Raw genomic sequence first — 26,085 nt, 5'->3', positions numbered from 1 at the left:
TGATCATGAGGAGGATGATGATGATGATGATCCAGTGATAGCTCAGTGGTTAAGGTACTGGACTAGTAAACAGAAGGTTGCCGGTTCAAGTCCCACCACCACCAAGTTGCCACTGTTGGGTCCCTGAGCAAGGCCCTTAATCCTCAATTGCTCATTGTGTAAGTCGCTTTGGATAAAAAGCGTCTGCTAAATGCGGAAAATGTAAATGTAAATGTAAATGATGATCATGAGGAGGGTGATGATGGTGATGATGATTAGTAGGAAGATGGTGATGATGAGAATGATGGTGATGATGATGATGGGTACTTTAGGTCCAGACAGACCCCTGGGAGCAGGATATGGTCCATGTTGGACCACGCTGAAGAACACCAGCCCTGTGAAAGCTCTCCTTCTCCAGCTTTATTACTCCCCCGTCGTTCAGAACTCGTTCCTAATGACTTTTTCAGATGGCAGGACTTTCGTCTTTCTGCAGCAGCACTTACCCCCGTCCCTCATCTTCACTTTTTCTACCCCCCTCCGAACCCCCACCCGCCCCCGTCCTGTCATTCGGCACGTCCGAACACATGCGCTCGCTTTTCAGAACTGACAGCCGAAGCTCTACATGCAGTGATTGATTTGTTTATACGTTCATCTCTAGTGAAGCGGCGTCGTTACAGAACAGGAATAAGGAACCGGAACGTCCACCGATCGATCAGTACCCAGCCTCTACTGAACGGGCACAAATTCCCATACACAGACACACTTCACAGCCTTGTGAGAAGCCTCCTTAGAAGAGCGGCTGTTGTTCTAGCTTCACGTTTATATCTATTATACTTTATCCTGGTCCAACGTTAAAAATATATGGACACCTGATCATGAGCTGGTCTGAAATCCCGTTCCAAAACCATAGTGGCTTAAAATAAGTAAGGAGTGTCCACATACTTATGGCTATATGGTGTTGTACAAGCTGTTCATGAAGTAATCTAAATCCAGTCAGTAGTAACTCGGTTGGCACGGTGGCTCAGTGGGTCACGTCACAGCAAGAAGGTCCTGGGTTTGATCACCAGGCGGGGCAGTCCGGGTTCTTTCTGTGTGGAGTTTGCATGTTCTCCCCGTGTCTGTGTGGGTTTCCTCCGGGTGCTCCGGTTTCCTCCTACAGTCCAAAGACGTGCAGTCAGGATAACTGAAACTACTAGAACTGTATTGATCTGGCAACCAGTCTGGGGGTGTTTCCTGCCTTTTGATCAATGAATCAGACCCACCGCGACCCTGACCAGGGTAAAGCGCTGATAAAACCGCTCTTCTAAGGAGGCGTCTTGCAAGGCTTTGAAGTGTGTCTGTGTGTGGGAATTTGTGCCCATTCAGTAGTGATTGGGCGCTGATCGATCAGTAGACGTTCCGGTTCATCCCAGAGCTGTTGAGTGGGGCTGAGGTCAGGGCTCCGGGCAGGACACTGGCGTGCAGTCATGCTGGAACCGTAAAGGACCTTCCCTAAACTGTTGCTGCATAGTCAGAAGCTTATTATTTTCTTTATATGTTTGATTTATTATTCCTGTTAGCAACTGTCGTGGCTGAAACACATAAATTCAGTAATCAGAAGGGGTGTCCCAATACTTTTGACCCAGCTATATAATATTTCTATATATTTTGAATGATTGTATTGATTTTATTAATAATTATGAGGGTTTTTTAATGTCCATTAAGTTACTGTCCACTCAAAATGATTCCCTGAAGCTTCATGCAACCTATAAAAATATTATACAGCTTTTTTTGCTGAGGCAAAAGTATTGGGACGCCCCTTCTATTCTCTTGTGTTTCAGCCACAACAGTGATAAAAACAGAAGCTGATAAAAATCTAATCTAATTTCTGCTCGTTCTTATTTTATTGAATGAATCTGATACCTTCAACCTATTAGTTTTTTTCTCCTGGGACTGGTGGTGTGGAGTGTTTAAAAGCAGAACTGCTCCAAAAAAGAATTAAAATGAAGTTTGTTGGACTGAAATGTGGCCGATGATACTGAAGTTTGAGTTCAATATCATGATTTACTGCGTCACTGAATATTCAGACGTCTATATATGAGCGATTTAGCAGCATTTATTAATTAAGAACCCAAATTATTTTGTATATTTTGGCTCCTCGTGTCTGAAAATGTTTTTATGATTGTTTGTATGATCAGTATCATGGACTTGCACCTCTTACCCTCAATAAAAGACGCCCTGCATCAAAAATAATAAGCCGTATACTAATAAGCACATGTATAAACCGGGTGCTGCATTCTGATTGGCTGAGCTGAATGTCATTCGCATATCGCCGCTACAATATTGTAATATAATAATAATGACCTGGCAAAGGGGGTTGAGTTCAGGTCGTGGAGGGGCCCCATTGCACCTGCCCCCTGGTAGTTATGCCCCTGTATGCCCCATACTTTTTTAGCAGACGCTTTTATCCAAAGACAGTATACTGTCTAAGAAAGCGAGGGTTAAGGACGTTGCTCAGGGGTCCAACTGTGGCAACCTGGCAGTAGTGAGGCTTGAACCAGCGACCTTTTGATTACTAGTCCAGTATCTTAACCACTAGGCTACAACTGCCACTGCATCCGACGCTTTGCATTGCGCTCGGTGATGTAAGTCTTGGATGCAGCTGCTCAGCCATGGAAACTACACACTGTTCCTGAGCTCATCTGAAGCCACATGAAGTTTGGAGGTCTGTAGTGATGGACTCTGCAGAAAGTTGGTGACCTCTGTGCACTATGTTCCTCAGCATCCGCTGACCCGCCCTGTCATTTTACGTGGTAACACTTGGTGGCTGAGTTGCTGTCGTTCCCAGTCGCTTCCACTTTGTTATAACAGCACTGACAGTCGACTGTGGAATATTTAGTAGTGAGGAAATTTCACCACTGGACTTGTTGCACAGGTGGCATCACGGTACCACGCTGGAATTCACTGAGCTCCTGAGAGCGACCCGTTCTTTCACTAATGTGTGTAGAAGCAGTCTGCATGCCGAGGTGCTCGGTTTTATACACCTGTGGCCATGGAAGTGATCGGAACACCTGAATTCAATCATTTGGATGGGTGTCAGAAGGAGCGTCCACATACTTTTGTACAAGGATGCATTGGCTAAAGATGACACAAAAGATATTACATGTTTGTTTGCATTTTATCATTTTATTGCAAATATTAAAAAATAAAATAGAAGAAAGAAAATGAAGTCCGTTCGGAAAGAAGATCAACAAAGCTGAAAGCCGTCCGGACGCCGGATGGGTTCCACTGAAAGTTCCAGTTCGTTCAGCCTCGACGGAGCTTCACCGAAAGTAAAGAGACGCGTTTAAAACGAACAACGTACGATAAATAAACATGATATTACAGAAATAAAGTACCACCCCCCCTCTGGGTCTCAGACTTGGGTTAGAAACAGCAAAAGAGGGGGGCACAATTAGTTTCTAAAACAAATACAAAGCAATTAATAATCAGAAATAAAATTAAGGCTAATAAATAAATTAAAAGCGGTCCGGGACGCGGTACGTGGACGGACAGGAGCTGAGGTGGAAAGACGAGACCGACACGACTGTCGACTGGGAATAACTAGGTGAAGTCGAAGGTCACTTCCTGTTGCTGTCAGGCACTAAGTAAATTCTCAGCTGCTTATTCTAACCCCCCCCCCACTAACCCCCCAACCACCCGACATGACCAGGCACTGACGGTGCGCGAGGCATAACCGTAGAAAAACATTTCAGACGCGCTTTCCATAAATACGAACGATAAAAAAAGAACCGGAGACGAGCGGAAGAGTGGTTCATTATAAAAGAAACCGTTTTATCCTCCCGCTGCTAGACTGATGAATTTATGATCAGAAAATATACACAGTACATATTAAAGTCCTCACAGAGGAATCTTCAGTCTCAGAAAACAGTTCTTTTCTCGCGATCGTGGAATAAAATATTAATATTTATTTATAAATCTAATCGGCGTCCGACGGAAGAGAACAAATAAGGCACGTCGTGAGCCGAGTCATTAAGTCCAGCTTTTCCTCTGAGAATTCAAGCGTGTGCTTTACACCGAGCGTATCGGAATGATCTGCCGCGTGGTGTGCGCCCGTCCTCACGGCCTGGTGAGCTGCGTGTAGACGGGTTGCTGGTCCCAGTGCTGGGGGCTGTGCCCCGACTGCGGCTCGCTGATTGGCGTGTAAATGGGCCTGTGGCTGGGGCTCATGTAGCTGAAGGAGGAGTAAATGGAGCCCTGAGCCGTGGCGTAGTAGGACGCCGGGCCGCCCTGCTGCTCGGCGTAGTCGTAATGCGGCCGGGTGGCGCAGGACGCGAAGGCGGCGGCCGGCGCGGGCGAGTTGGCGGTGTACGCCTGCAGGCTGAAGGAGCCGTAATGGCTGGGACTGAGCTGCTCGGTCTTGATGTGCGTCGTCCTCTGGGGGCTCTGATCCTCGCCGGGGCTGGACGCCCCCACCTGAGGGCTGACGGCCGGGCTCTTGGACATCCAGCCGGTCCCTGCAGAGGGCATCCAGCCGTGCCCGGGGTGCCCGTTCGGCGGCAGGTACTGCTCGAACTCGGCCACGTCGAAGCTTTCCATGTGGGAAATGACGTCGCTGCTGAGCTCGCCCAGGTCCACGTCGCTGAAGTCGATGTTGAGGTGTCGCTGCCCGCCTGAGACCATGCCATCCGGGATCGGACGGCCCTCGCGCTTCAGCTCGGCCTTGCCTGTCTGACTGTCGATTTTGGGGGTGGTGGGCGGAGTCGGGGGACCCTGGGACTGGCCTGCGAGGGAGAAGGAGAAAGTTTATGGCACGGCTGAACACATCTGGCAACCGTCAAGTAGCAACAAGTTCTGGGAGTCATTACGTAACCTCTGGAGATCATTTGGTCGTTTTCTAATGAATGTTATTCCATGTCCTGATGGTGGCATTTCAAAAGCTAGTTGCTACCGCCCCCGCCCCCTCCAAAACAGAATGTCCCCGTACCTGTCTGCTCGCTGGGTGAATGCACCTCTCCCATGCTGGACGCTGGCGAGTCGGCCTGCTGCAGCACCTTGAAGATGGCGCTGGTGGAGACGTGCGTGTGCTCCACGCCCTCCTCTGCCTCGCCCTGCCCGTTCTTGGTGGACTTTCTGCGCCGCGGCTGGTATTTGTAGTCGGGATGGTCCTTCTTGTGCTGCACCCGCAGGCGCTCGGCCTCCTCCACGAACGGACGCTTCTCAGAGTCGTTCAGCAGTCTGTTGGGAAGGAGGAGAATTATGGACCTGCCTGATTGTCCTAAAGTAAGTGGATGTGGATGAAGTCTAATTATTACATAAAGCTGCAGTATGTGACTTTTTAAAGAAGAGCAAAGAAGATGTAGCGTTATTACATCAACTGTGGATAAAAAATAGTCCAAAATTTGACCACCAATGTTTTAATGTACCATGTTATAACACATTATGAAATATTTAACAGGTCTTATTTTGACCCTATTAGGTCTTACATGTTTACCGTTTTAAATAAGTTAATACTGCTTGAGTGTGATGTCACAAATTTATATATATATATATGTACACATATAAGTACGTTTACGGCAAATTCATTACATCTCGCAATAATCTCCAAATATATGTATAATTACGCCAAACTAATCATGTCAAAAAATAGTCTCCATATATAAGTACGTTTACGGCAGACTAATTACGTCACAACTTACCATAATGTCCATATATAAGGAGGATAACGGCAAACTAATCACGTCACAAATATAAGTGCGATTGCGGCTAATTAATTACGTCATAACTCACCATAATCTCCATATATAAGTACGATCACGGCAAATTAATGACGTCTCGCAATAATGTCCATAAATTTGTGTGATTACGGCACATTAATGACGTCACAACTCGCAATAATCTCCATATATTGTATAAGTATTATTACTGCAAACTAATCACGTCACTTAATCTCCATATATAAGTAAGATAATTGTTGTATATAAGGAGGTTCAAATAAATAAATCCATAAATAAAAGATCTTTATATATTTGTACGTTTACGGCACATTCATTACGTCACAACTCGCAATAATCTCTGTATATAAGTACTTTTACTCCAAATAAATTAACGAACTATTTATGCAAACTTCAATTCTTAATTTAAAGTATTAATCTCCTCAGCCTCACCTCCACAGCTTGCCCAGGGTCTTGCTGAGCTCGGCGTTGTGCAGATGCGGGTACTGGTCAGCCAGTTTGCGGCGCGCCGCCTGCGCCCACACCATGAACGCGTTCATGGGCCTCTTGACGTGCGGCTTGTTTTTGCTGCTGCCGTGAACGCGCACCGGCACGGGCACGAGCGTCCAGTCGTAGCCCTTCAGCACCTGCGACACGGCGTCGCGGATGCACGCCGGGAACTTGTCGCTGGCTTCGTGCTCGTCGTCCGCGTCCTTCTTAATCGCGCCGAGCGTCGGCTCGCCGTGAGCGCGCACGATGCCGACACCGACGCCGCCGCCGCCGCTCTCGGCTTCCGAACACGAGCCCGAACCGGACGCGGAGGGGCAGGGGGACCCCGCCGAATCCTCCGACATGCTCGGGCTCGGCGCGTCCGACAGACCCTTGTCCTGCTCGTCCGTCATCTTCAGGTAGGGGTCGAGAAGATTCATGAGGAGAGACGCTGCTGGACAAAAGCTCAAGTGCGAAAGAAGTTCTGCTTCTTCTTTAATTCGCGCGTTTCCAAGAATAATTCGATTCCTGAACGATTTGTTGGTATTTTTTCTTGTCGTAAAAATCCACAAGTGCGCAGGTCTCAGCTCAGAAGATGCGAAAATCGCTCCGCCGTGTCCCAGTCGGTGTGTCTTACTTCCCAGTAGCCTCGGAAACTTGCGCTCGGTGCGTCTGCGCTCCGATTTATACGAGCGCAAACGCAGGGAGGGATTTGGAACGCCTCCGAATCGGATCCCTCTCACCCCTCCGCCTCTGCCTGACCAATTACTACTCACCACTTCACGTGAACATCGGGTTTAGTCCGAAACACTGGTTTCCATGTCATGGTCACCATCATTCATTCATTTAGTTGGCGCACGTACTCGCTCACTCACTCACACCTAAAGCCAATCTAGAGCGACCAATCCACCTTCTGCTTATTTCTGTACAAAATAATACAAATAATGCTAAACATATCAACATGATGAACATGCCAAATTCCCTAAACCAAGGTCTACGCGATTTTAAAGCTGTGCGCCACCAGATTTGGATACTAAATACGCATGAGCTTGAACTCACCACGTTAAAATGTGCACAAACCCCTGCATACAATCAATAAAAATGAAAATAAATAAAGTAATAAATAAAAAGCACTGCATTTATGCGCAAATTGAGTCCACATTTAACTATTTTATATTATTTTAGAACTGTTATCTATTATAAACATGCGCACATTATGATTTAAACACGATTACATAGAGTTTTTATAAGGTATAAATACAAAATAGCAGGATTTCCACACTGTGTATCATTTATACACCTTAAACATCCCCAAATGGCTATTTTAAACCAAAACTTTGGCATGTTCTTCCTGTGGGTTTGCTCTGGACACTCCGGTTTCCTCCAATCTCCCCAAATACAAGCGGAAAGTAAATTAGCTCCTAATTGTAGGTGTAGGTGTTTCGATTTTTAATTCATTCTCGACCTTATGAGACTGTGTTCCTGGTCTGATCATGACCAGGATGGAACAGCAGGTGAACAGAAGTGAATGTCTGGATCGATTATTGATCTATAACCGTGATATCGTTAGCTGATTTCGGTGTAATAAAGCGGTTATTTAACGCTTTCACATTCATGACCCGTATGGTTCAAGACTTTAGCACATTAAGACCCCAAAAAAGTGTATTTAAAGTTAAGCTGCATTTCCAAAAAAGATGGGACATGAGCTGTTAACTCAAAACTCTCTGAGCCATGGTGCGTTTTTGAACGCCGCCCACAGGGGGCGCAAGTGATCCGGAGAAAAGCCACAGAAACGGTCTTCGAGTTTAACCAACACACACACACACACACACACACACACACACACACACACACACACACACACTCTCTTCATGTTTCACTGTATCACATGCGGCCATAAATTTGTGGACACCTCTTGTAATTATCGAGTTCATGCTTCAATATGTTTTCAGACTCACCGAGCACTTTATTAGGAACACTGATTCACTGATGATTTTATAAGCTACACATACTGACCTTGAGGGTATACAATTACTGACTGTACAGAACAGCTCATCTGTTGCTCTGCACACTTGGTCACCTCCTTATAGACTGTTGGTCATCTGACTGCACGGACACTAACACGGTAGTCTGTGTTGTACTGGAATGGTGTATCAGTGCAGTGGTGGCTCAGTGTTTGAGGTACTGGACTAGTAATCGAAAGGTCACTGGTTCAAGCCCCACCATGGCAAGCTGCCACTGTTGGGCCCCTGAGCAAAAGCTCTTAACCCTCAAGTTGCTTTGGATAAGAGCGTCCGCTAAATGCAGCAAATGGGGCAGCTGTAGCCTAGTGGTTAAGATACTGGACCAGTAATCGAAAGGTCGCTGGTTCAAGCCCCACCACTGCCAGGTTGCTACTGTTGGGCCCCTGAGCAAGGCCCTTAACCCTCAAGTTGCTTTGGATAAGAGTGTCTGCTAAATGCAGCAAATAGGACAGTTTTAAGGCAGTTGTAGCCTAGTGGTTAAGATCCTGGACTAGTAATCGAAAGGTCGCTGGTTCAAGCCCCACCACGGCCAGCTGCCATTGTTGGGCCCTTGAGCAAGGCCCTGAATCCTCAAGTTGCTTTGGATAAGAGTGTCCACTAAATGCAGCACATTAGACAGTTTTAAGGCAGCTGTAGCCTAGTGGTTGAAGTACTAGATTAGTAATCAGAAGGTCGCTGGTTCAAGCCCCACCACCGCCAGATTGCCACTGTTGGGCCCTTAAGCAAGACCCTTAACCCTCAATTGCTTAGACAGTATACTGTTACTGTACTGTAAGTTGGTTTGTGTTTGGGAGGATGGGGTGACAAAATGCACAAAGCAACAGAACTACAGTCAGTAATTGTATACCATTACGGAAACCCAATAATTACAGGAGTTGTCCGCTTACTTTTGACCGTATAGCGTTACACATAGAGTCTATATTAATATACCATACGCACGTTATAAGGCTGAAAGTATTTGGACGCCTGTGTGTGAGCTTGTTCTTGTTGGACATGCCATGGAGATCCAAAACCATGGGCATGAATACGGAAGGTGTCCGCCCACGTTTTTGCTACCATAACAGCCTCTGCTCCTCTGTGTAGGCTTATTACAAGGTTGTAAGACTGTGCCTGATGGAATTCAGACTCGCCGCCTTTATGATCAATCAGGCGTCAATTGAATCATTTACATTTTCAGCATTTAGCGGACGCTTTTATCCAAAGTGACTTACAGTACTGAGACAGTATACAGTCTAAGCAATTGAGGGTTAAGGGCCTTACTCAAGGGCCCAACAGCGACAACCTGGCAGTGGTAGGGCCCGAACCAGCGACCCTCTGATCACCAATTCAGCTTAGGCTACAACTGGCCCAACTGCTTTAAGCTTCAGTTACTAGTCCGCTGTTAGCAACAGGCGCGGCTGAAGCACTTCAGGTGAATAATTACGAGGGCGTCCAGATATTTTCGACCGTACAGCGTGTGCACTTACAGTAAAAAGTTACCACGCACTTAAAGTAAAGTCTGGAAAATACAGCAAAGAAACGCGCTCGCTCTCAGCAGATCGTCCATTTATAGTCCACAGGACTCGAACCTTTTGTACTTCGGCATTTAACGTTTCGCTTCAGCGTTTTTATAATTCAGTTCCCGTCTGGCGTGATTTTTATTACCAAATAAAAACAAAAACAAAATAAAATCACTTAAAAAAAAATTATAATTCGAGGGAATGAAAGTGTTACATCGGCTAAATACACAGAGCTGTCAGTCAGTACCGTAGTCCGGTGCAGGAATCAGTACAGGAATCAGGTGTCCACATACTTTTGGCCATACAGAGTTGCCACCCCCACCCTTTTTCCTCTTTCTTTTTGGATGATAGACTTTGTTTGTTTATATTTTAGGAGGTGGTCGGGGATGTGAATCACCAGCGTGAATCACTTGAATCAAACGAGCGAGATGACTCACTTCCAGATTCTGCAGGGTGAAGGTTTTCAATCAGAAATTAACCAACTAACCAACTAACTAACTAAACTAAAACACAGAGTTTCTTACATTGACTTTGACTTTTATTTGATGTCAGACAGGATGAACCTGAGATATTTCATCTTTTATCTGCTCAACTTCATTTCATTTATTAATAAACATCCATTCCTGCATTTCAGGCCTGCAAGTTGGGACGGGAGCAATTTAGGGCGAGTAATGAGGTGAAAAACGAAATAATGATGTGAACAGGTGATTGTGATCATGGTTTGGTACAAAAGAAGCATCCAGGAAAGGCTGAGAGTCTCTGATGAGTAAAGATGATCAGAGGATCCAGTTTGTCCACAAATGTGTGAGAAAATGATTGAAATGTTTAAAAACAATGAACCTGGAAGGGATTTGCATGTTCTCCCTCTACAGTGCAGAATATCATTAAACCATTCAAGGAATCAGGAGGAATTTCAGTGCGTAAAGGTCGAGGGTGCAGCTTAATCTGAACGCTCGTGATCTTCCATCCCTCAGACGGCATCAAGAACCTCCACTCAACACTAGCTGATACCTGTCAGTACCAGGGTGTGTCATGGTATGGGGGTGTGTCAGTACCAGGGTCTGTCATGGTATGAGGGTGTGTCAGTACCAGGGTCTGTCATGGTATGGGGGTGTGTCAGTACCAGGGTCTGTCATGGTATGAGGGTGTGTCAGTATCAGGATCTGTCATGGTATGGGGGTGTGTCAGTACCAGGGTCTGTCATGGTATGGGGGTGTGTCAGTATCCGGATCTGTCATGGTATGGGGGTGTGTCAGTATCAGGATCTGTCATGGTATGGGGGTGTGTCAGTACCAGGGTGTGTCATGGTATGGGGGTGTGTCAGTACCAGGGTCTGTCATGGTATGAGGGTGTGTCAGTACCAGGGTCTGTCATGGTATGGGGGTGTGTCAGTACCAGGGTCTGTCATGGTATGAGGGTGTGTCAGTATCAGGATCTGTCATGGTATGGGGGTGTGTCAGTACCAGGGTCTGTCATGGTATGGGGGTGTGTCAGTATCCGGATCTGTCATGGTATGGGGGTGTGTCAGTATCAGGATCTGTCATGGTATGGGGGTGTGTCAGTACCAGGGTCTGTCATGGTATGAGGGTGTGTCAGTACCAGGGTCTGTCATGGTATGAGGGTGTGTCAGTACCAGGGTCTGTCATGGTATGGGGGTGTGTCAGTACCAGGGTCTGTCATGGTATGAGGGTGTGTCAGTATCAGGATCTGTCATGGTATGGGGGTGTGTCAGTATCAGGATCTGTCATGGTATGGGGGTGTGTCAGTACCAGGGTGTGTCATGGTATGAGGGTGTGTCAGTACCAGGGTCTGTCATGGTATGGGGGTGTGTCAGTACCAGGGTGTGTCATGGTATGGGGGTGTGTCAGTACCAGGGTGTGTCATGGTATGAGGGTGTGTCAGTACCAGGGTCTGTCATGGTATGGGGGTGTGTCAGTACCAGGGTCTGTCATGGTATGGGGGTGTGTCAGTACCAGGGTGTGTCATGGTATGGGGGTGTGTCAGTACCAGGGTGTGTCATGGTATGAGGGTGTGTCAGTACCAGGGTGTGTCATGGTATGAGGGTGTGTCAGTACCAGGGTCTGTCATGGTATGGGGGTGTGTCAGTACCAGGGTGTGTCATGGTATGAGGGTGTGTCAGTACCAGGGTCTGTCATGGTATGGGGGTGTGTCAGTACCAGGGTCTGTCATGGTATGGGGGTGTGTCAGTACCAGGGTGTGTCATGGTATGGGGGTGTGTCAGTACCAGGGTGTGTCATGGTATGGGGGTGTGTCAGTGCCCTTGGTAAAGGTCATTTACACTCTGTGATGCAGCATTAATACAGAAAAGTACGTTGAGATCTTAGAGCAACATGCTGCCTTCACAACGTGAAGCATTTTTCAACAAGACGATGCAAAACCACCTGCTGCACTCATTACAGAGGCGTGGCTGAGGAAGGAGAGGGTACGGGTACTGGACTGGCCTGCCTGCAGTCCTGACCCGTCCCCAATAGAGAAGGTGTGGAGGATTTTGAAACGACGACGACCCCTCGTACTGCTGCACATCTTAAGACGTGTTTGCAGGAAGAACGAGACAAAATGAAAGCTGAAACACTAAATCACTCGGTCTCCTAGGCAACATTACAAAGTGGTAAATGCTTTACTGTGCCAACTTTTTTTGGAATGTGTTGCAGGCCTGAAATTTAGGAATGGATGTTTATTAATAAATGAAAGGAAGTTGAGCAGATAAAAGATGAAATATCTCAGCTTCATCCTGTCTGACATCAAATAACAGTTAGTGTAAGAAACTCTGTGTTTTTATTTTATTAGCATTTTCCATACTGTCCCAACTTTTTCTGATTTGGGGATGTAGAAGAGTGAGGGATCTCCAAATCAGAAAAGTCCAGCAGCCTGCACGATCGAATCACGAATCATCTTGAACACACACACACACACACACACACACACACACACACACACACACACACACACACACTCCTGGATGCTGTTACCTTGTTTGCTTGCTCAGTGTCAGACCCTCGCAATGCTGAATCAGTCAGTAATCCAATCTGGGCCGCCACCTTAATTAAGGCCCCACTTCCAAATACAGAAAGCGACTATTCGGGCCCCGGGTCCCCTGGACCCCGTCACGCTGCGTTTATTTACACTGACCGTGCTTATTTAAGTTATTCACTCCCAGAGCAAACAGAACAGACCTTCTCAGAGCTGGTGTCAGCGGCACGTTCGGCCTCGCGGCGGCACCGGCGGTGGCGTGGTGGTAACAGGGAGGCGGGGCGGGGCGAGGCGAGGGTTTATTTAAAAATGGCATTTAGGGAAACGTGCCGCTCGCCTCTTTCAACAGCTGAGCGCTTAATAAAAGCTTTTAGGATTATTAGTCCGGTCGTACCTACAACAAGGTCTTCATGATGCCAGAGCTGGAACCTGAGGGAACGGAGTCGTGCTCCGGACTGACACGCGCCCGGGTGCAAGAGTCTGTAAGAAATGACCCCCCACTGACCGCTGAGGGAATAACATGTGACCATTCTATACATACTATACATTACGTGACTGATCAGCCAGTTACTTAAAGTTCATACTGAAAGCAAAGTGACAGAAAGGACCATCCGGACTGTTATCAGCGAAAGGTGCAAACACGTGCTTCCATCAGGGTGACGTTTTTTTCCACAGCCTTCATTCTGTACACGCTTCGTAGACACACGTCAGAAACATGTCCAAAAGTATCTGGACACCCCCGCTGATTATCAGGGGTGCTGTATAAAATTTGTAATATAAACGGCCATGCGTTCCAGTCCAATATACACTGATCAGCCATAACATTAAAACCACCTCCTTCTTTCTACACTCACTGTCCATTTTATCAGCTCCACTTTGTAGTTCTACAATTACTGACTGTAGTCCATCTGTGTCTCTACATACTTTTTAACCTGGTTTCATGCTTTTCTTCAATGGTCAGGACCACCACAGGACCCCCACAGAGCAGGTATTATTTAGGTGGTGGATGATTCTCAGCACTGCAGTGAAACAGCCGTCCTGTTTCGTGTTGCTAGCCTCTGTAGCGCTTGTGCTAACGTCTTTTTGTTTTTACCGTTCCTCTGTCTGGTCCTTCAGGAAGACCCGGGTGGACGCTGAGATGTGAAGAGCTTGGGAAACTTCTCATCTGGACCTGGAGGCTGGGTGTGAAGATCCAGAGTAAACAGTGGCGGTAAATCGCTAACTCACGCCCGCCATTCCTGCCCTTGAGGAAAGTTCTCACTTCGGGCTGGAGCGGCGGGTAACGCGGCGTGTTTCGGAGAGACCGGCGGTGGAGTCGAGGACGTCAGGACTCCGGAGATCACAGGGACGGGTGATTTATGATGGTTTATCCAGTCGCAGCAGGTCAGAGAATTCGCTTCGTTTACTTACGCTCGTCATCGCGGCCGGGATGAAGGTTAGCGAGCGCTCGTTACAGTCTGGACACTTTCGCTTCTGCTCTTCTTTATTTACTCGGTATCTGCTCATATTTCTACTCTGTGTGATCGAAGATATTTAAATATCGGACTATGAGCTTTTTAGACGTGTGGAGTGTCTGTGGGAATTTGTGCCCACTTGGTTGTGAGCTCAGCCAATGAAGTTCCTCCACATCAACCACACATGAAGGGACACTTAAACATTTACCATGCTGATGCTAATAAAGACGTTGTTAGGGCAGTTGTAGCCTAGTGGTTAAGATACTGGATTCGTAATCAAAAGGTTGCCGGTTCAAGCCCCACCTATGCCAGGTTGCCACTGTTGGGCCCTTAAGCAAGGCCCTTAACCCTCATTTGCTCAGACAGTATACTCTCACAGTAGTGTAAGTCACAGCGCATGCTAACTGAATTGTACAGCCAGTCTGCAGACTTCGTGTTGGCACAGCCCACGGTGCCAGGCGAGGCGCGGTGCCCGCTTTCCATGTTATGACTACGTTCCAGGACCTCAGGAGCAGATGCTCTTGCGGTCCGCGTTCACGTGAAATAACGACGACCTGGATTACCTGCACACCTTACCAAAAAAAAAAAAAAAAAAAAACATGCCCCAAAAGTATCTGGACACCCCTGCCCGACCTCACGATGTACTTTTGCCCAAATGTCCTAAATAAGGCGACTCCATATAGATGCCCGTGAAGCATCAGTGCTCACGTAGGTACGTGTGAAGGTATCGCCGACTCAGAGGCGTATAATAAACTCCAGGATTATTCTGCATGCTCAGAGTCACAGAGCGCGTGTGCTCGACCGGCCTGCCTGCAGTCCAGATTTGTCTCCTCACCACGGAGCAGCTGAATTCTCATGCAACCATTAGTGTCCTCAGTTCCCCACGCATTAAAAAGTCTCATTAATAGAAACGCTGATGGAACACGGGGGAGGAACACGCCACCGTCCCAACAAAATTCCGAGAGTTAAACCGAAGGCCGACTTGCTGTTTACTCGCCGCCCCCTGGTGCGATGGACAGTCCCCGCTCGGAGCTCCGGTGTTCCTATTAGGCCGCTTTCGGGAACACTTCTGAAGAAATGTACCGCAGGATCAAGAACGCTGTCCTACCCCCCACTTACTCGCTCGGTCACCTCCCGCCCCCCTCTCCGGCGCAGTGAAAGGACCTTTTCATTCCCACTGACCCACGTCGATACCCATGCATGCCAGTTTAATAAAGGAGTGATGATACCTGCCCGGTCCAGCCGGGAATCGTCCCTTCCCCATGACCAAAAGTATGTGGACACCCATCTGAGCATGTTGGACATCCCATTTTACAAACCCTCTCCAACGTTTTAACTGATCAACTTTATTGTAGTTTATATATTTATTGTCTGCAACATCTTCTCTTCTCCTCTCCTATCTTATCTTGTCCCGTATTTTCTTATTGTGTCCTGTCTTGTCTTGTCCTATCCTATTCTACCTTATATTCTCTTCTCCCATCTTGTCTTATATTATCTTGTCTTGCCCTGTCCTGGCTTTTTTTTATTGTGTCCTGTCTTATCTTGTCTTATCCTATTTTAGCTTATCTTTTATCTAATCTTATCTTATCTTATCCTATCTTGTCTTATATTAACTTATCTTGTCCTGAATTTTCTTATTGTGTCCTGTCTTGTCTTATCCTGTTTTACCTTATTTTATCCTATATTATCTTATCCTGTCCTGTCCTATATTATCCTACCATATCTTTGCTTATCTTTTATCTTATCTTGTCTTATTTATATCTTGTCTTGTCTTGTCTTGTCCTGTCTAGTCTTTTCTTACTGTGTCCTGTCCTATCCTATCCTGTCTTATCTTATCTTATCTTTTTCTATCTTGTCATTTCTTATTTTATCCTTTCTTATTTTATATTGTCCTGTCCTGTCCTGTCCTGTCCTGTCCTATTGTGTCATGTCCTGTCCTATCCCATCCTGTCTTATCTTATCTTTTCCTATCTTGTCTTTTCTTATTGTGTCCTGTCCTGTCCTATCCTGTCTTATCTTTTATCTTTTCCTATCTTGACATTTCTTATTTTATCCTATCTTGTCTTGTCTTATCTTATTCTGTCCTGTCCTGTCCTGTCCTGTCCTGTCCTGTCCTGTCCTGTCCTGTCCTGTCCTATCCTATCCTATCTATTCCTATCCTGTCCTGTCCTGTCCTGTCCTGTCCTGCCCTGCCCTGCCCTGCCCTGCCCTGCTCTGCTTTACCCTACCCTAGTCTGTCCTGTCCTATCCTAGCCTATCAGAGTTAAATTCAGTAGTTGTAGCGTTCCCCTCCACCTGAACAGACGTCTGTAACAGAATCGCAGGAGCAGTTTTTCAGTCTGGAGCCAGTCGGTTATCATAGAGAGTTTGTGGTTGCCCTCGTTAGCCTAAAGCGTCTCGTTCTCTTCCACGCTAATGTTTGTGTTTCATCTCAGAAATCCTCCTGAAAATGGAGAGCAGCGATAATGCCCTATCGATAATATTTACAGTGTGGAAGATTTTATTTTGCTTTTATTAAACGCAGGTTAATATCGGCTCGTTTATTCCCTCACATCCTGCTGAGAGCTTTCTTAACTCGACGGGACGGAGCGAGGAGCGTCTGGTTCGAATTATCCCGGGAGCTCCGTTACGCTCGCCGACCCGCCGCTGTCGGGACGGAGCTTTTTTAGGTGGGTCGTAATTTTCAGAAATTAGGTGCCTGTGAAAATATGGATGGCAGAAACGGGGCGCTCGTTAGTGCAGACGGGGTTTTCCTTTCCGGCTGGAATTCTTGAGCCGTGTTAACCGGGACGGAGCTGTTTAATTACATCACACACACACACACACACACACACAAGCAGTGGTGTCAGTACTGGTCTGGATGCCACTTCTTTTTACCCGTCATTTGTCAAACACACTAATGTACTGTACTATAAGTTGCTGTTTAAATGTAAGTTACTACATGGCCAAAAGTATACGGACACACCATGTGCTAACAGGTGTATAAACTCACTGATATAGAATACGTATTATTATTCCTCCATCACTGTAGCAACAGTTTAGGGAAGGCCTTTAGATGTCCGAGCATAACCTGACCTTAAATGTTGAATGCCTTTTGGCTGATTAGGCACAAATCCCCATAAGCACACTCCCAGCTGAGTGAAGTCATTCGTTCATAAGACGCTCGTTCATTCATAGACGCTGGATGGGTTGCCAGATTGCAATGAAAAAATCCCCAGTCATACCTAATCCACCTCCCACCAAGCAGAGGTGTCAGTACTGGTCTGGATGCCACTTCTTTTTACCCGTCATTTTTTAAACACATTGATTTACTGTAGTATAAGTTGCTAATTAAATCTATGGTACTACATGGCCAAAAGTATACGGACACACCATGTGCTAATGGGTGTATTAACTCACTGATATAGAATGAGTATTATTATTCCTCCAGCACTGCAGCAACAGTTTAGGGAAGGCCTTTACATGTCCGAGCATGACCTGACCTTGACTGTAGAATGCCTTTTTGGCTGATTAGGCACAAATCCCCACAGGCACAAATCCCCACAAGCACACTCCCACCTGAGTGGAAGCATTCATTCATTAGATGCTGCACAGGTTGCCAGATTGCAATGAATCCCCAGTCTCAACTAATCTCAGTTCCACCAAGCAGAGGTGTCAGTACTGGTCTGGATGCCACTTCTTTTTACCTGTGACCTTGACCGACGAATGCCTTTTTGGCTGATTAGGCACAAATCCCCACAAGCACACTTCCAGCTGAGTGGCGGATTCCTAACGAGCTGAAGGTCGGGCACCCACATTCTCCTGGCTGTGTAGCGGGGTGTAGGTTCAGCGCCCGTGTGCCTTGGTGCTGGCATTTTGGAGCATGAGATCGTCTTTCTCTTTCCAGTTGGAGCTGGAACTCTGGCTCACTGGTTTTGGTCGTTAGCAGTAGAAGAGAGAACGTCGGAGAAAGTGCTGAGAGCCTCGGAAAACCAGGAATAATGAATCAGGAATAATGTTCTCACAGTATCACGGTTTTCACGCTGCCGAGTCGCCCGTCCAAAAAAAAAATCTGAAATTTGGGGAAGCCGAGCGTGCATCTGGTGCGGTCGGGAATTATAGTGTCCGGAATCTTCCGGAAAACTGGTTAGCTGAATAGTTTAGGAATTGGCGCAGGCTGCACATGGTGGAGGAATACAGAGAGCAAAGCGTGATCAGCCCCACTCAACAGCTCTGAAATAAACTAGAGCATCAACATCAGTCATTGTTTGACTGAACGGGCACAAATTCCCATACACAGACATACTTCAAAGTCTTGTGAGTAGGCATTACCTCGGTATAATACAGCATTATGGTGTTTTCTGGTTGCCAGATTGGCTCCAATCTAGCCATCCGCTCCAGTAAATCATTGACATCCATTAATTAGATGCTGAACGGGTTGCCAATTTGGAATTAAAAAATCCCCCATAATCATAATAACTAATCCCAGTTACACCAAGCAGTGGTGTCAGTACTGCTCTGGACGCCGCTTCTTTTTACCCGTCATTTCTCAAACAATCTGTTCTCCTTTGTGTTTTTGAAACGGGACGTCCGACAAGCTCACGGTCGGCGTTCGAATAATTATGGCTGTAAAATATACTATATGCTTTCACCTCAACACTGCCAACAGTTTGGGGAAGGCCTCTTCTTGTTCCAGCATGACTGTACCTCACGGTTTTTACCGTGCGGCGAGCATTTGGGAATTATAATGTCTGGAATCCTCCGGAACGCTGCGGTGGAGGAATACAGAGAGCAAAGCGTGATCCTGTGTATGCATTCTGGCTTGCTGTGAGAGCCTGTGCGGAGGGAAATGAGTATGTCCAACACTTGAGATGGGGTTCCTGTAAAAGAACTGCCTTTTTTTGGGTGGGTGGGGACGATACTAAGGATTAAAACCCTAAATCCAACACGCCCCCTCAAATTCTGGTCAAAAATTTAACAGTAAATCTAGAAAAAAACAAAAAAAACAGTAATCTAGATGGGACTTCTCTGTGCCCGCATAAATAGTGCTAGATCGACTGCATCTATTGTAACGTGCATGAAAGAGGAAACTCAAATCTGAAGACTGGGTCTGTCACTTTCGGGATGAGTGTGCCAGCTAGGTGTCCTCACTCAATATGATGGGCACAAATTCCCACAGACACAGTCCAAAATCTTGTAACAAGCCGTTCTAGAAGTATGGAAGTAATTAAAACAGACCTGAAATAATAATAATAATAAAACGCAGCTCTGTGTTCATTCCTGTGGTTTTGGTTTCTGACGTTCGTCCAGCTCGTGGTCGGGTGTCCACATACTTTTGGCTACCAGAATTCATGTTTTTGGGTTTGTTTGTTTGTTCGTTTTGTTGTTACGTTGCATTCGGGCTCCTCTGTAGCGCGCACGGATGAAGATCGTCTCTGGGAGAATGTGGCTGCCGGTTTCGTTTGCTCTACAGGTCGCCCGAAAATAGCTCTCTCCTAATTAGCGACGGCAGCGCAGGTACCGCCGCGGACCGTGCGCGGCTTTCCAGTCTCCGAAAAAAGTGGACACATGGTTCTGGGTATAAAGGTGGAAAAAAAGCACTGAATGAGGGATATTTATGCATTAGCCGGCTTTATTTTTACAAGGTTTAAATAAGTCGCGCTGCGGCCGCTGTAATTTTGCGGTTTATTTTCGGAACTTTTCCCCCTTTTTTTTTCGGAATCTCCGTCCATTCCGCTCCGTCTCACACCTACAACATGGAGCGGTTTGTTTTATAGTGCTTTACCGTAAGCTTCACTTGATTCCTCTGTGTGATCTGGCGACCCCTACTGGTCAGAAGGATTCTTACATACCTACATTTATACGTACTGCATTCTAGATCGGACAGTAGGAGGCGCTGTTGCTTTGATTTCCCTTCCTTAGGAGCGGCCGATCGTCCGTCAAGTGTCCGACCAACGGACAAAACTCCAGTGAGCACATTTGGGACACACACTATACACACACACACACACACTATACACAGTATACACACACTATATACACACACACACTATACACAGTATACACACACTATACACACACACACACACTATACACAGTATACACACACTATATACACACACACACTATACACAGTATACACACACTATATACACACACGCACACTATACACAGTATACACACACTATATATACACACACACACACACACACACACACACACTATACACAGTATACACACACTATATACACACACACACTATACACAGTATACACACACTATATACACACACACACTATACACAGTATACACACACTATACACACACACACACACACACTATACACAGTATACACACACTATATACACACACACACTATACACAGTATACACACACTATATACACACACGCACACTATACACAGTATACACACACTATATACACACACAAACTATACACAGTATACACACACTATATACACACACACACACTACACAGTATACACACACTATATACACACACAAACTATACACAGTATACACACACTATATACACACACACACACTGTACACACAAACCATACAGAGTATACACACACTATATAAACGCACACCGTACATACGCACACACTATATACACACATACACTATACACACACACAGTACACATACACTACACGCATACACTGTACACACACACTATATACACACAATACATACTATACACACACACACTATACAGTATACACACACTATATACACACACACTATACACACAAACCATACAGAGTATACACACACTACACACGTACTATACACACTCACTTTGCTATATAAAAACGCACTACACACACACACAGTAAACACACACTACACACTCACTATACACACACACACACTGTGAAGTTGCTTTGAGACAGTGTCTATTGTAAAACGTGCTATACAAATAAATTTGACTTGACACACTATACACACACTGTTCACTCACACTCTGCACACACACACACACACACACACACACACACACACACACACACACAGTCTGGTGTTCTGACTCAGCCCGTGTTTTGCCAGGAAAGGACAGTTGTAAGGGGGTTTCATTGATGGGCGAAACTCCAGTGAGCACTTTTGGGATGAATCGGTATCTCGCAGTCGCCGTATCCTTCCACCGCTCGCACCAGCACTGGAACTATCACAGAACACAGGACAAAAGTATTTGGACGCCCCTTCCAACAGTTATTAACAGGTGTATTTAATCAATAATATGAAGGAAATTTACTTCCAACAGTGTGGCAACAGTTTAGGGAAGGTCCTCTCCTGTTCCAGCATGATCTAGCTCTATAAAGGCATGTAGAACGGGCACAAATTCCCACAGTCTTGTGACAAGCCTTCTCAGAAGAGCGACTGTTCTTCTAGCTGAAACGATCACTCTATTTAAATACTGTGTGTTTTTAAAAGCTCACGATCTGGCGTCCCAATACTTATGTGTAAAATAAACTCTACGCTTCCAGGTTTGTGCCAACAGTTTAGGGAAGGTCCCTTCCTGTTCCGTCGTTGCTGACCGTTGGCAAATTTCGCCTGACACCGACTAACCCATTAAACCTATTCAGAATGTTGCTGTCTGACCTCACAAATGCTCTTTCGACCGAGTGGGCACGGGTTCCCACAGACACAGTCCAAGTGTATTTATTTCAAAAATTCACATAGAGCGATCGTTTCAGCTAGAACGACAGCCGCTCTTCTGAGAGGGCTTCTCACAAGACTGTGGGAATTTGTGCCCGTTCAGTCAAACGAGAGCCTCAGTCGGTGTTCCGGTTCATCCCGGAGCTGTTGAGTGGGGCTGAGGTCAGGGCTCAGTGCAGCTTTTCTTCATGTCTGGATAGCGCTTGCTCATGCTGGAACAGGAGAAGACCTTCCCTAAACTGTTGGCAAAGCAAATTTCATTCATATTATTGATGAATAACACCTGTTAGTAACTGGGGTGGGGTATAAGGGGGTTTAGCTGCAATTCAAAATTAATATGCTCATGGTTTTGGAATGGCGCAGCCCCAACCCCCTTCCATCCCAAACCCGACACCCGGCGTATTTTTACCTCCACCACAGAGCCATTATTACACACAATTCAGGGATGTTAAATTTGGGCATGTTTTTACAGTGGGGGTACCCCCCCTCCCCAACCCCCACAACATGCCCCCCCCCCCACCCATACCCACTACCCACTACCCACGGCGGCATCTGGTTTGTTTTACGTTGTTCTTATGCAACTAAAGGTTTAAACAGCTCCGTTTTCGGCGCAGCTCGATTCGCTCCAGTCGTTCAGGGCTTAAATCTCCCTGTTTAACACCTTTGTGATGAGTGGATGATGTGTGATCCAGGCCTTGTCCTCAATCAATAGGGTGGGCACAGATTCCCACAGACGCTGTCTAAAATCTTAAGCCGAAAGTGCAGCTCCGTGTTCACTCCTGTGGTTTTAGATTCTGATGTTCGTCCAGCTCGTGGTCGGGCAACTTGACCATTAATGATCAAATGAGATCAAAGATCAAAACATCAAAAATAACGTGACGTCACATGGAATAAAATCTTCTATAAAACACACACACACACACACACACACTGACTATACACACACACTGTAAACACACTATACACATACACTGCACACACACTACACATACACCATACACAGTATACACACACTGCATTAACATGCACTACACACACACTGCACACACACACACACACACAATATACACATACACCATACAAAGCACACACACACTACATAAACACGCATTACACACACACTACACACTCGCTATACACACACGTACACTTTATACACACATACACTGCACACACACAATATACACACACAATACCTACTATACACACACACTACACACTTTACTATATAAACATGCACTACACACACTGTGTACACACACACTCTACACACTTGCTATACACACACACTTTATACACACATACACTGCACACACACACACACACTGCACAGGCACACACTGTACACACAATATACAGGCGCTGGTCATAAAATTTGAATATCATGAAAAAGTTGATTTATTTCAGTAATTCCATTCAAAAAGTGAAACTTGTATATTATATTCATTCATTACACACAGACTGATTGTTTCAAATGTTTATTTCTTTTAATGTTGATGATTATAACTGACAACTAATGAAAACCCCAAATTCAATATCTCAGAAAATTAAAATATTACTTAAGACCAATACAAAAAAAGGATTTTTAGAAATGTTGGCCAACTGAAAAGTATGAAGATGAAAAGTATGAGCATGAACAGAACTCAATACTTAGTTGGGGCTCCTTTTGCCTGGATTACTGCAGCAATGCGGCGTGGCATGGAGTCCATCAGTCTGTGGCACTGCTCAGGTGTTATGAGAGCCCAGGTTGCTCGGATAGTGGCCTTCAGCTCTTCTGAATTGTCAGGTCTGGCGTATCGCATCTTCCTCTTCACAATACACCATAGATTTTCTATGGGGTTAAGGTCAGGCGAGTTTGCTGGCCAGTTAAGAACAGGGATACCATGGTCCTTAAACCAGGTACTGGTAGCTTTGGCACTGTGTGCAGGTGCCAAGTCCTGTTGGAAAATGAAATCTGCATCTCCATAAAGTTGGTCAGCAGCAGGAAGCATGAAGTGCTCTAAAACTTCCTGGTAGACGGCTGCGTCGACCTTGGACCTCAGAAAACACAGTGGACCGACACCAGCAGATGACATGGCACTCCAAACCATCACTGACTGTGGAAACTTTACACTGGACCTCAAGCAACGTGGATTCTGTGCCTCTCCTCTCTTCCTCCAGACTCTGGGACCTTGATTTCCAAAGGTAATGCAAAATTTACTTTCATCAGAGAACATAACTTTGGACCACTCAGCAGTCCTTTTTGTCTTTAGCCCAGGCGAGACGCTTCTGACGTTGTGTCTCTTGTTCAAGAGTGGCTTGACACAAGGAATGCGACAGCTGAAACCCATGTCTTACATACATCTGTGCGTGGTGGTTCTTGAAGCACTGACTCCAGCTGCAGTCCACTCTTTGTGAACCTCCCCCACATTTTTGAATGGGTTTTGTTTCACAATCCTCTCCAGGGTGCGGTTATCCCTATTGCTTGTACACTTTTTTCTACCACATCTTTTCCTTCCCTTCGCCTCTCTATTAATGTGCTTGGACACAGAGCTCTGTGAACAGCCAGCCTCTGTAGCAATGACCTTTTGTGTCTCGCCCTCCTTGTGCAAGGTGTCAATGGTCGTCTTTTGGACAACTGTCAAGTCAGCAGTCTTCCCCATGATTGTGTAGCCTACAGAACTAGACTGAGAGACCATTTAAAGGCCTTTGCAGGTGTTTTGAGTTAATTAGCTGATTAGAGTGTGGCACCAGGTGTCTTCAATATTGTACCTTGTCACAATATTCTAATTTTCTGAGATACTGAATTTGGGGTTTTCATTAGTTGTCAGTTATAATCATCAACATTAAAAGAAATAAACATTTGAAATATATCAGTCTGTGTGTAATGAATGAATATAATATACAAGTTTCACTTTTTGAATGGAATTACTGAAATAAATCAACTTTTTCATGATATTCTAATTTTATGACCAGCACCTGTATACACACACTATATAAACATGCACTACACACACTGTACACATACTACACAGGTGCTATACACACACACACATACACTGTACACACACACACACAAAACATACTACACACTCACTATACACACACAATACACACACTGTACACACACACACTATACGCATACACCATACACAGTATAAACACTCACTATACATGTACACATACACTGTACACACACACACACTTTGCTATATAAACACGTATTACACACACACACACTGTAAACACACACTATACACATATACCATACACAGTATATACACACTATATAAACGCACACTGTACACACATAATATACACATACACACTGACTATACACACACTATATATGCACACACACTACACACATTACACTCACTATACACACACAATACACACGCAATATATACATACACAGTATATACACACACACTGCACAGACACACACTATATACACACACACTACACACATTACACTCACAATACACACACAATACACACGCAATATATACATACACAATATCTATACACACACACTATACACACACTCTGCACAGACACACACTACACACATTACACTCACTATACACACACAATACACACGCAGTATACACATACACAGTATATATACACACACACTACACACTTACTATACACACACTCTACACACACACTGCACACACACTGCACAGACACACACTATATACACACACACTACACACATTACACTCACTATACACACACAATACACACGCAATATACACATACACAGTATATTTACACACACTGCACAGACACACACTATATACACACAATACACACATTACACTCACTATACACACACAATACACACATTACACTCACTATACACACACAATACACACATTACACTCACTATACACACACAATACACACATTACACTCACTATACACACACAATACACACATTACACTCACTATACACACACAATACACACATAACACTCACTATACACACACACAATACACACATTACACTCACTATACACACACAATACACACATTAAACTCACTATACACACACAATACACACATTACACTCACTATACACACACAATACACACGCAATATACACATACACACTATATACACACACTACACAGACACACACTATACACACACAATACACACGCAATATACACATACACACTATGTACACACACTGCACAGACACACACTATACACTCACTATACACACACAATACACACGCAATATACACATACACACTATATTTACACACACTGCACAGACACACACTATACACACACACTGTAAA

At 45.4% G+C, this 26,085-nt stretch overlaps 1 protein-coding gene across 1 annotated transcript; it reads right to left on the bottom strand.

The window, feature by feature from the left end:
• Positions 1-3,124: 3,124 nt before the first annotated feature.
• On the bottom strand, positions 3,125-6,799 carry sox9a (SRY-box transcription factor 9a). Its single transcript, XM_063003316.1, has 3 exons — positions 6,126-6,799; positions 4,946-5,196; positions 3,125-4,742 (listed from the first exon to the last, which is right to left on the bottom strand). Exons 1-3 carry the CDS (start codon positions 6,599-6,601, stop codon positions 4,078-4,080), a joined length of 1,392 nt encoding a protein of 463 aa, XP_062859386.1. The 5' UTR covers positions 6,602-6,799; the 3' UTR covers positions 3,125-4,077.
• Between the last annotated feature and the right edge of the window lie 19,286 nt (positions 6,800-26,085).

This window comes from Trichomycterus rosablanca, chromosome 10 (genome assembly GCF_030014385.1).
Source record: "Trichomycterus rosablanca isolate fTriRos1 chromosome 10, fTriRos1.hap1, whole genome shotgun sequence".
Lineage (NCBI taxonomy): Eukaryota > Metazoa > Chordata > Actinopteri > Siluriformes > Trichomycteridae > Trichomycterus > Trichomycterus rosablanca.
Note: the sequence above shows the minus strand (reverse complement) of the source record. Positions and strands in the feature narration are given on the sequence as shown.

What these genes read in the sequence shown, in the direction of transcription:
- sox9a (XM_063003316.1), bottom strand. Translation starts at nt 6,601, where the DNA reads ATGAATCTTCTCGACCCCTACCTGAAGATGACGGACGAGCAGGACAAG. An exon ending in ACCCTGGGCAAGCTGTGGAG is followed by an intron (nt 5,197 to 6,125) that starts GTGAGGCTGAGG and finishes CCTTCCCAACAG; the next exon opens with ACTGCTGAACGACTCTGAGA. An exon ending in TTCACCCAGCGAGCAGACAG is followed by an intron (nt 4,743 to 4,945) that starts GTACGGGGACAT and finishes TCTCCCTCGCAG; the next exon opens with GCCAGTCCCAGGGTCCCCCG.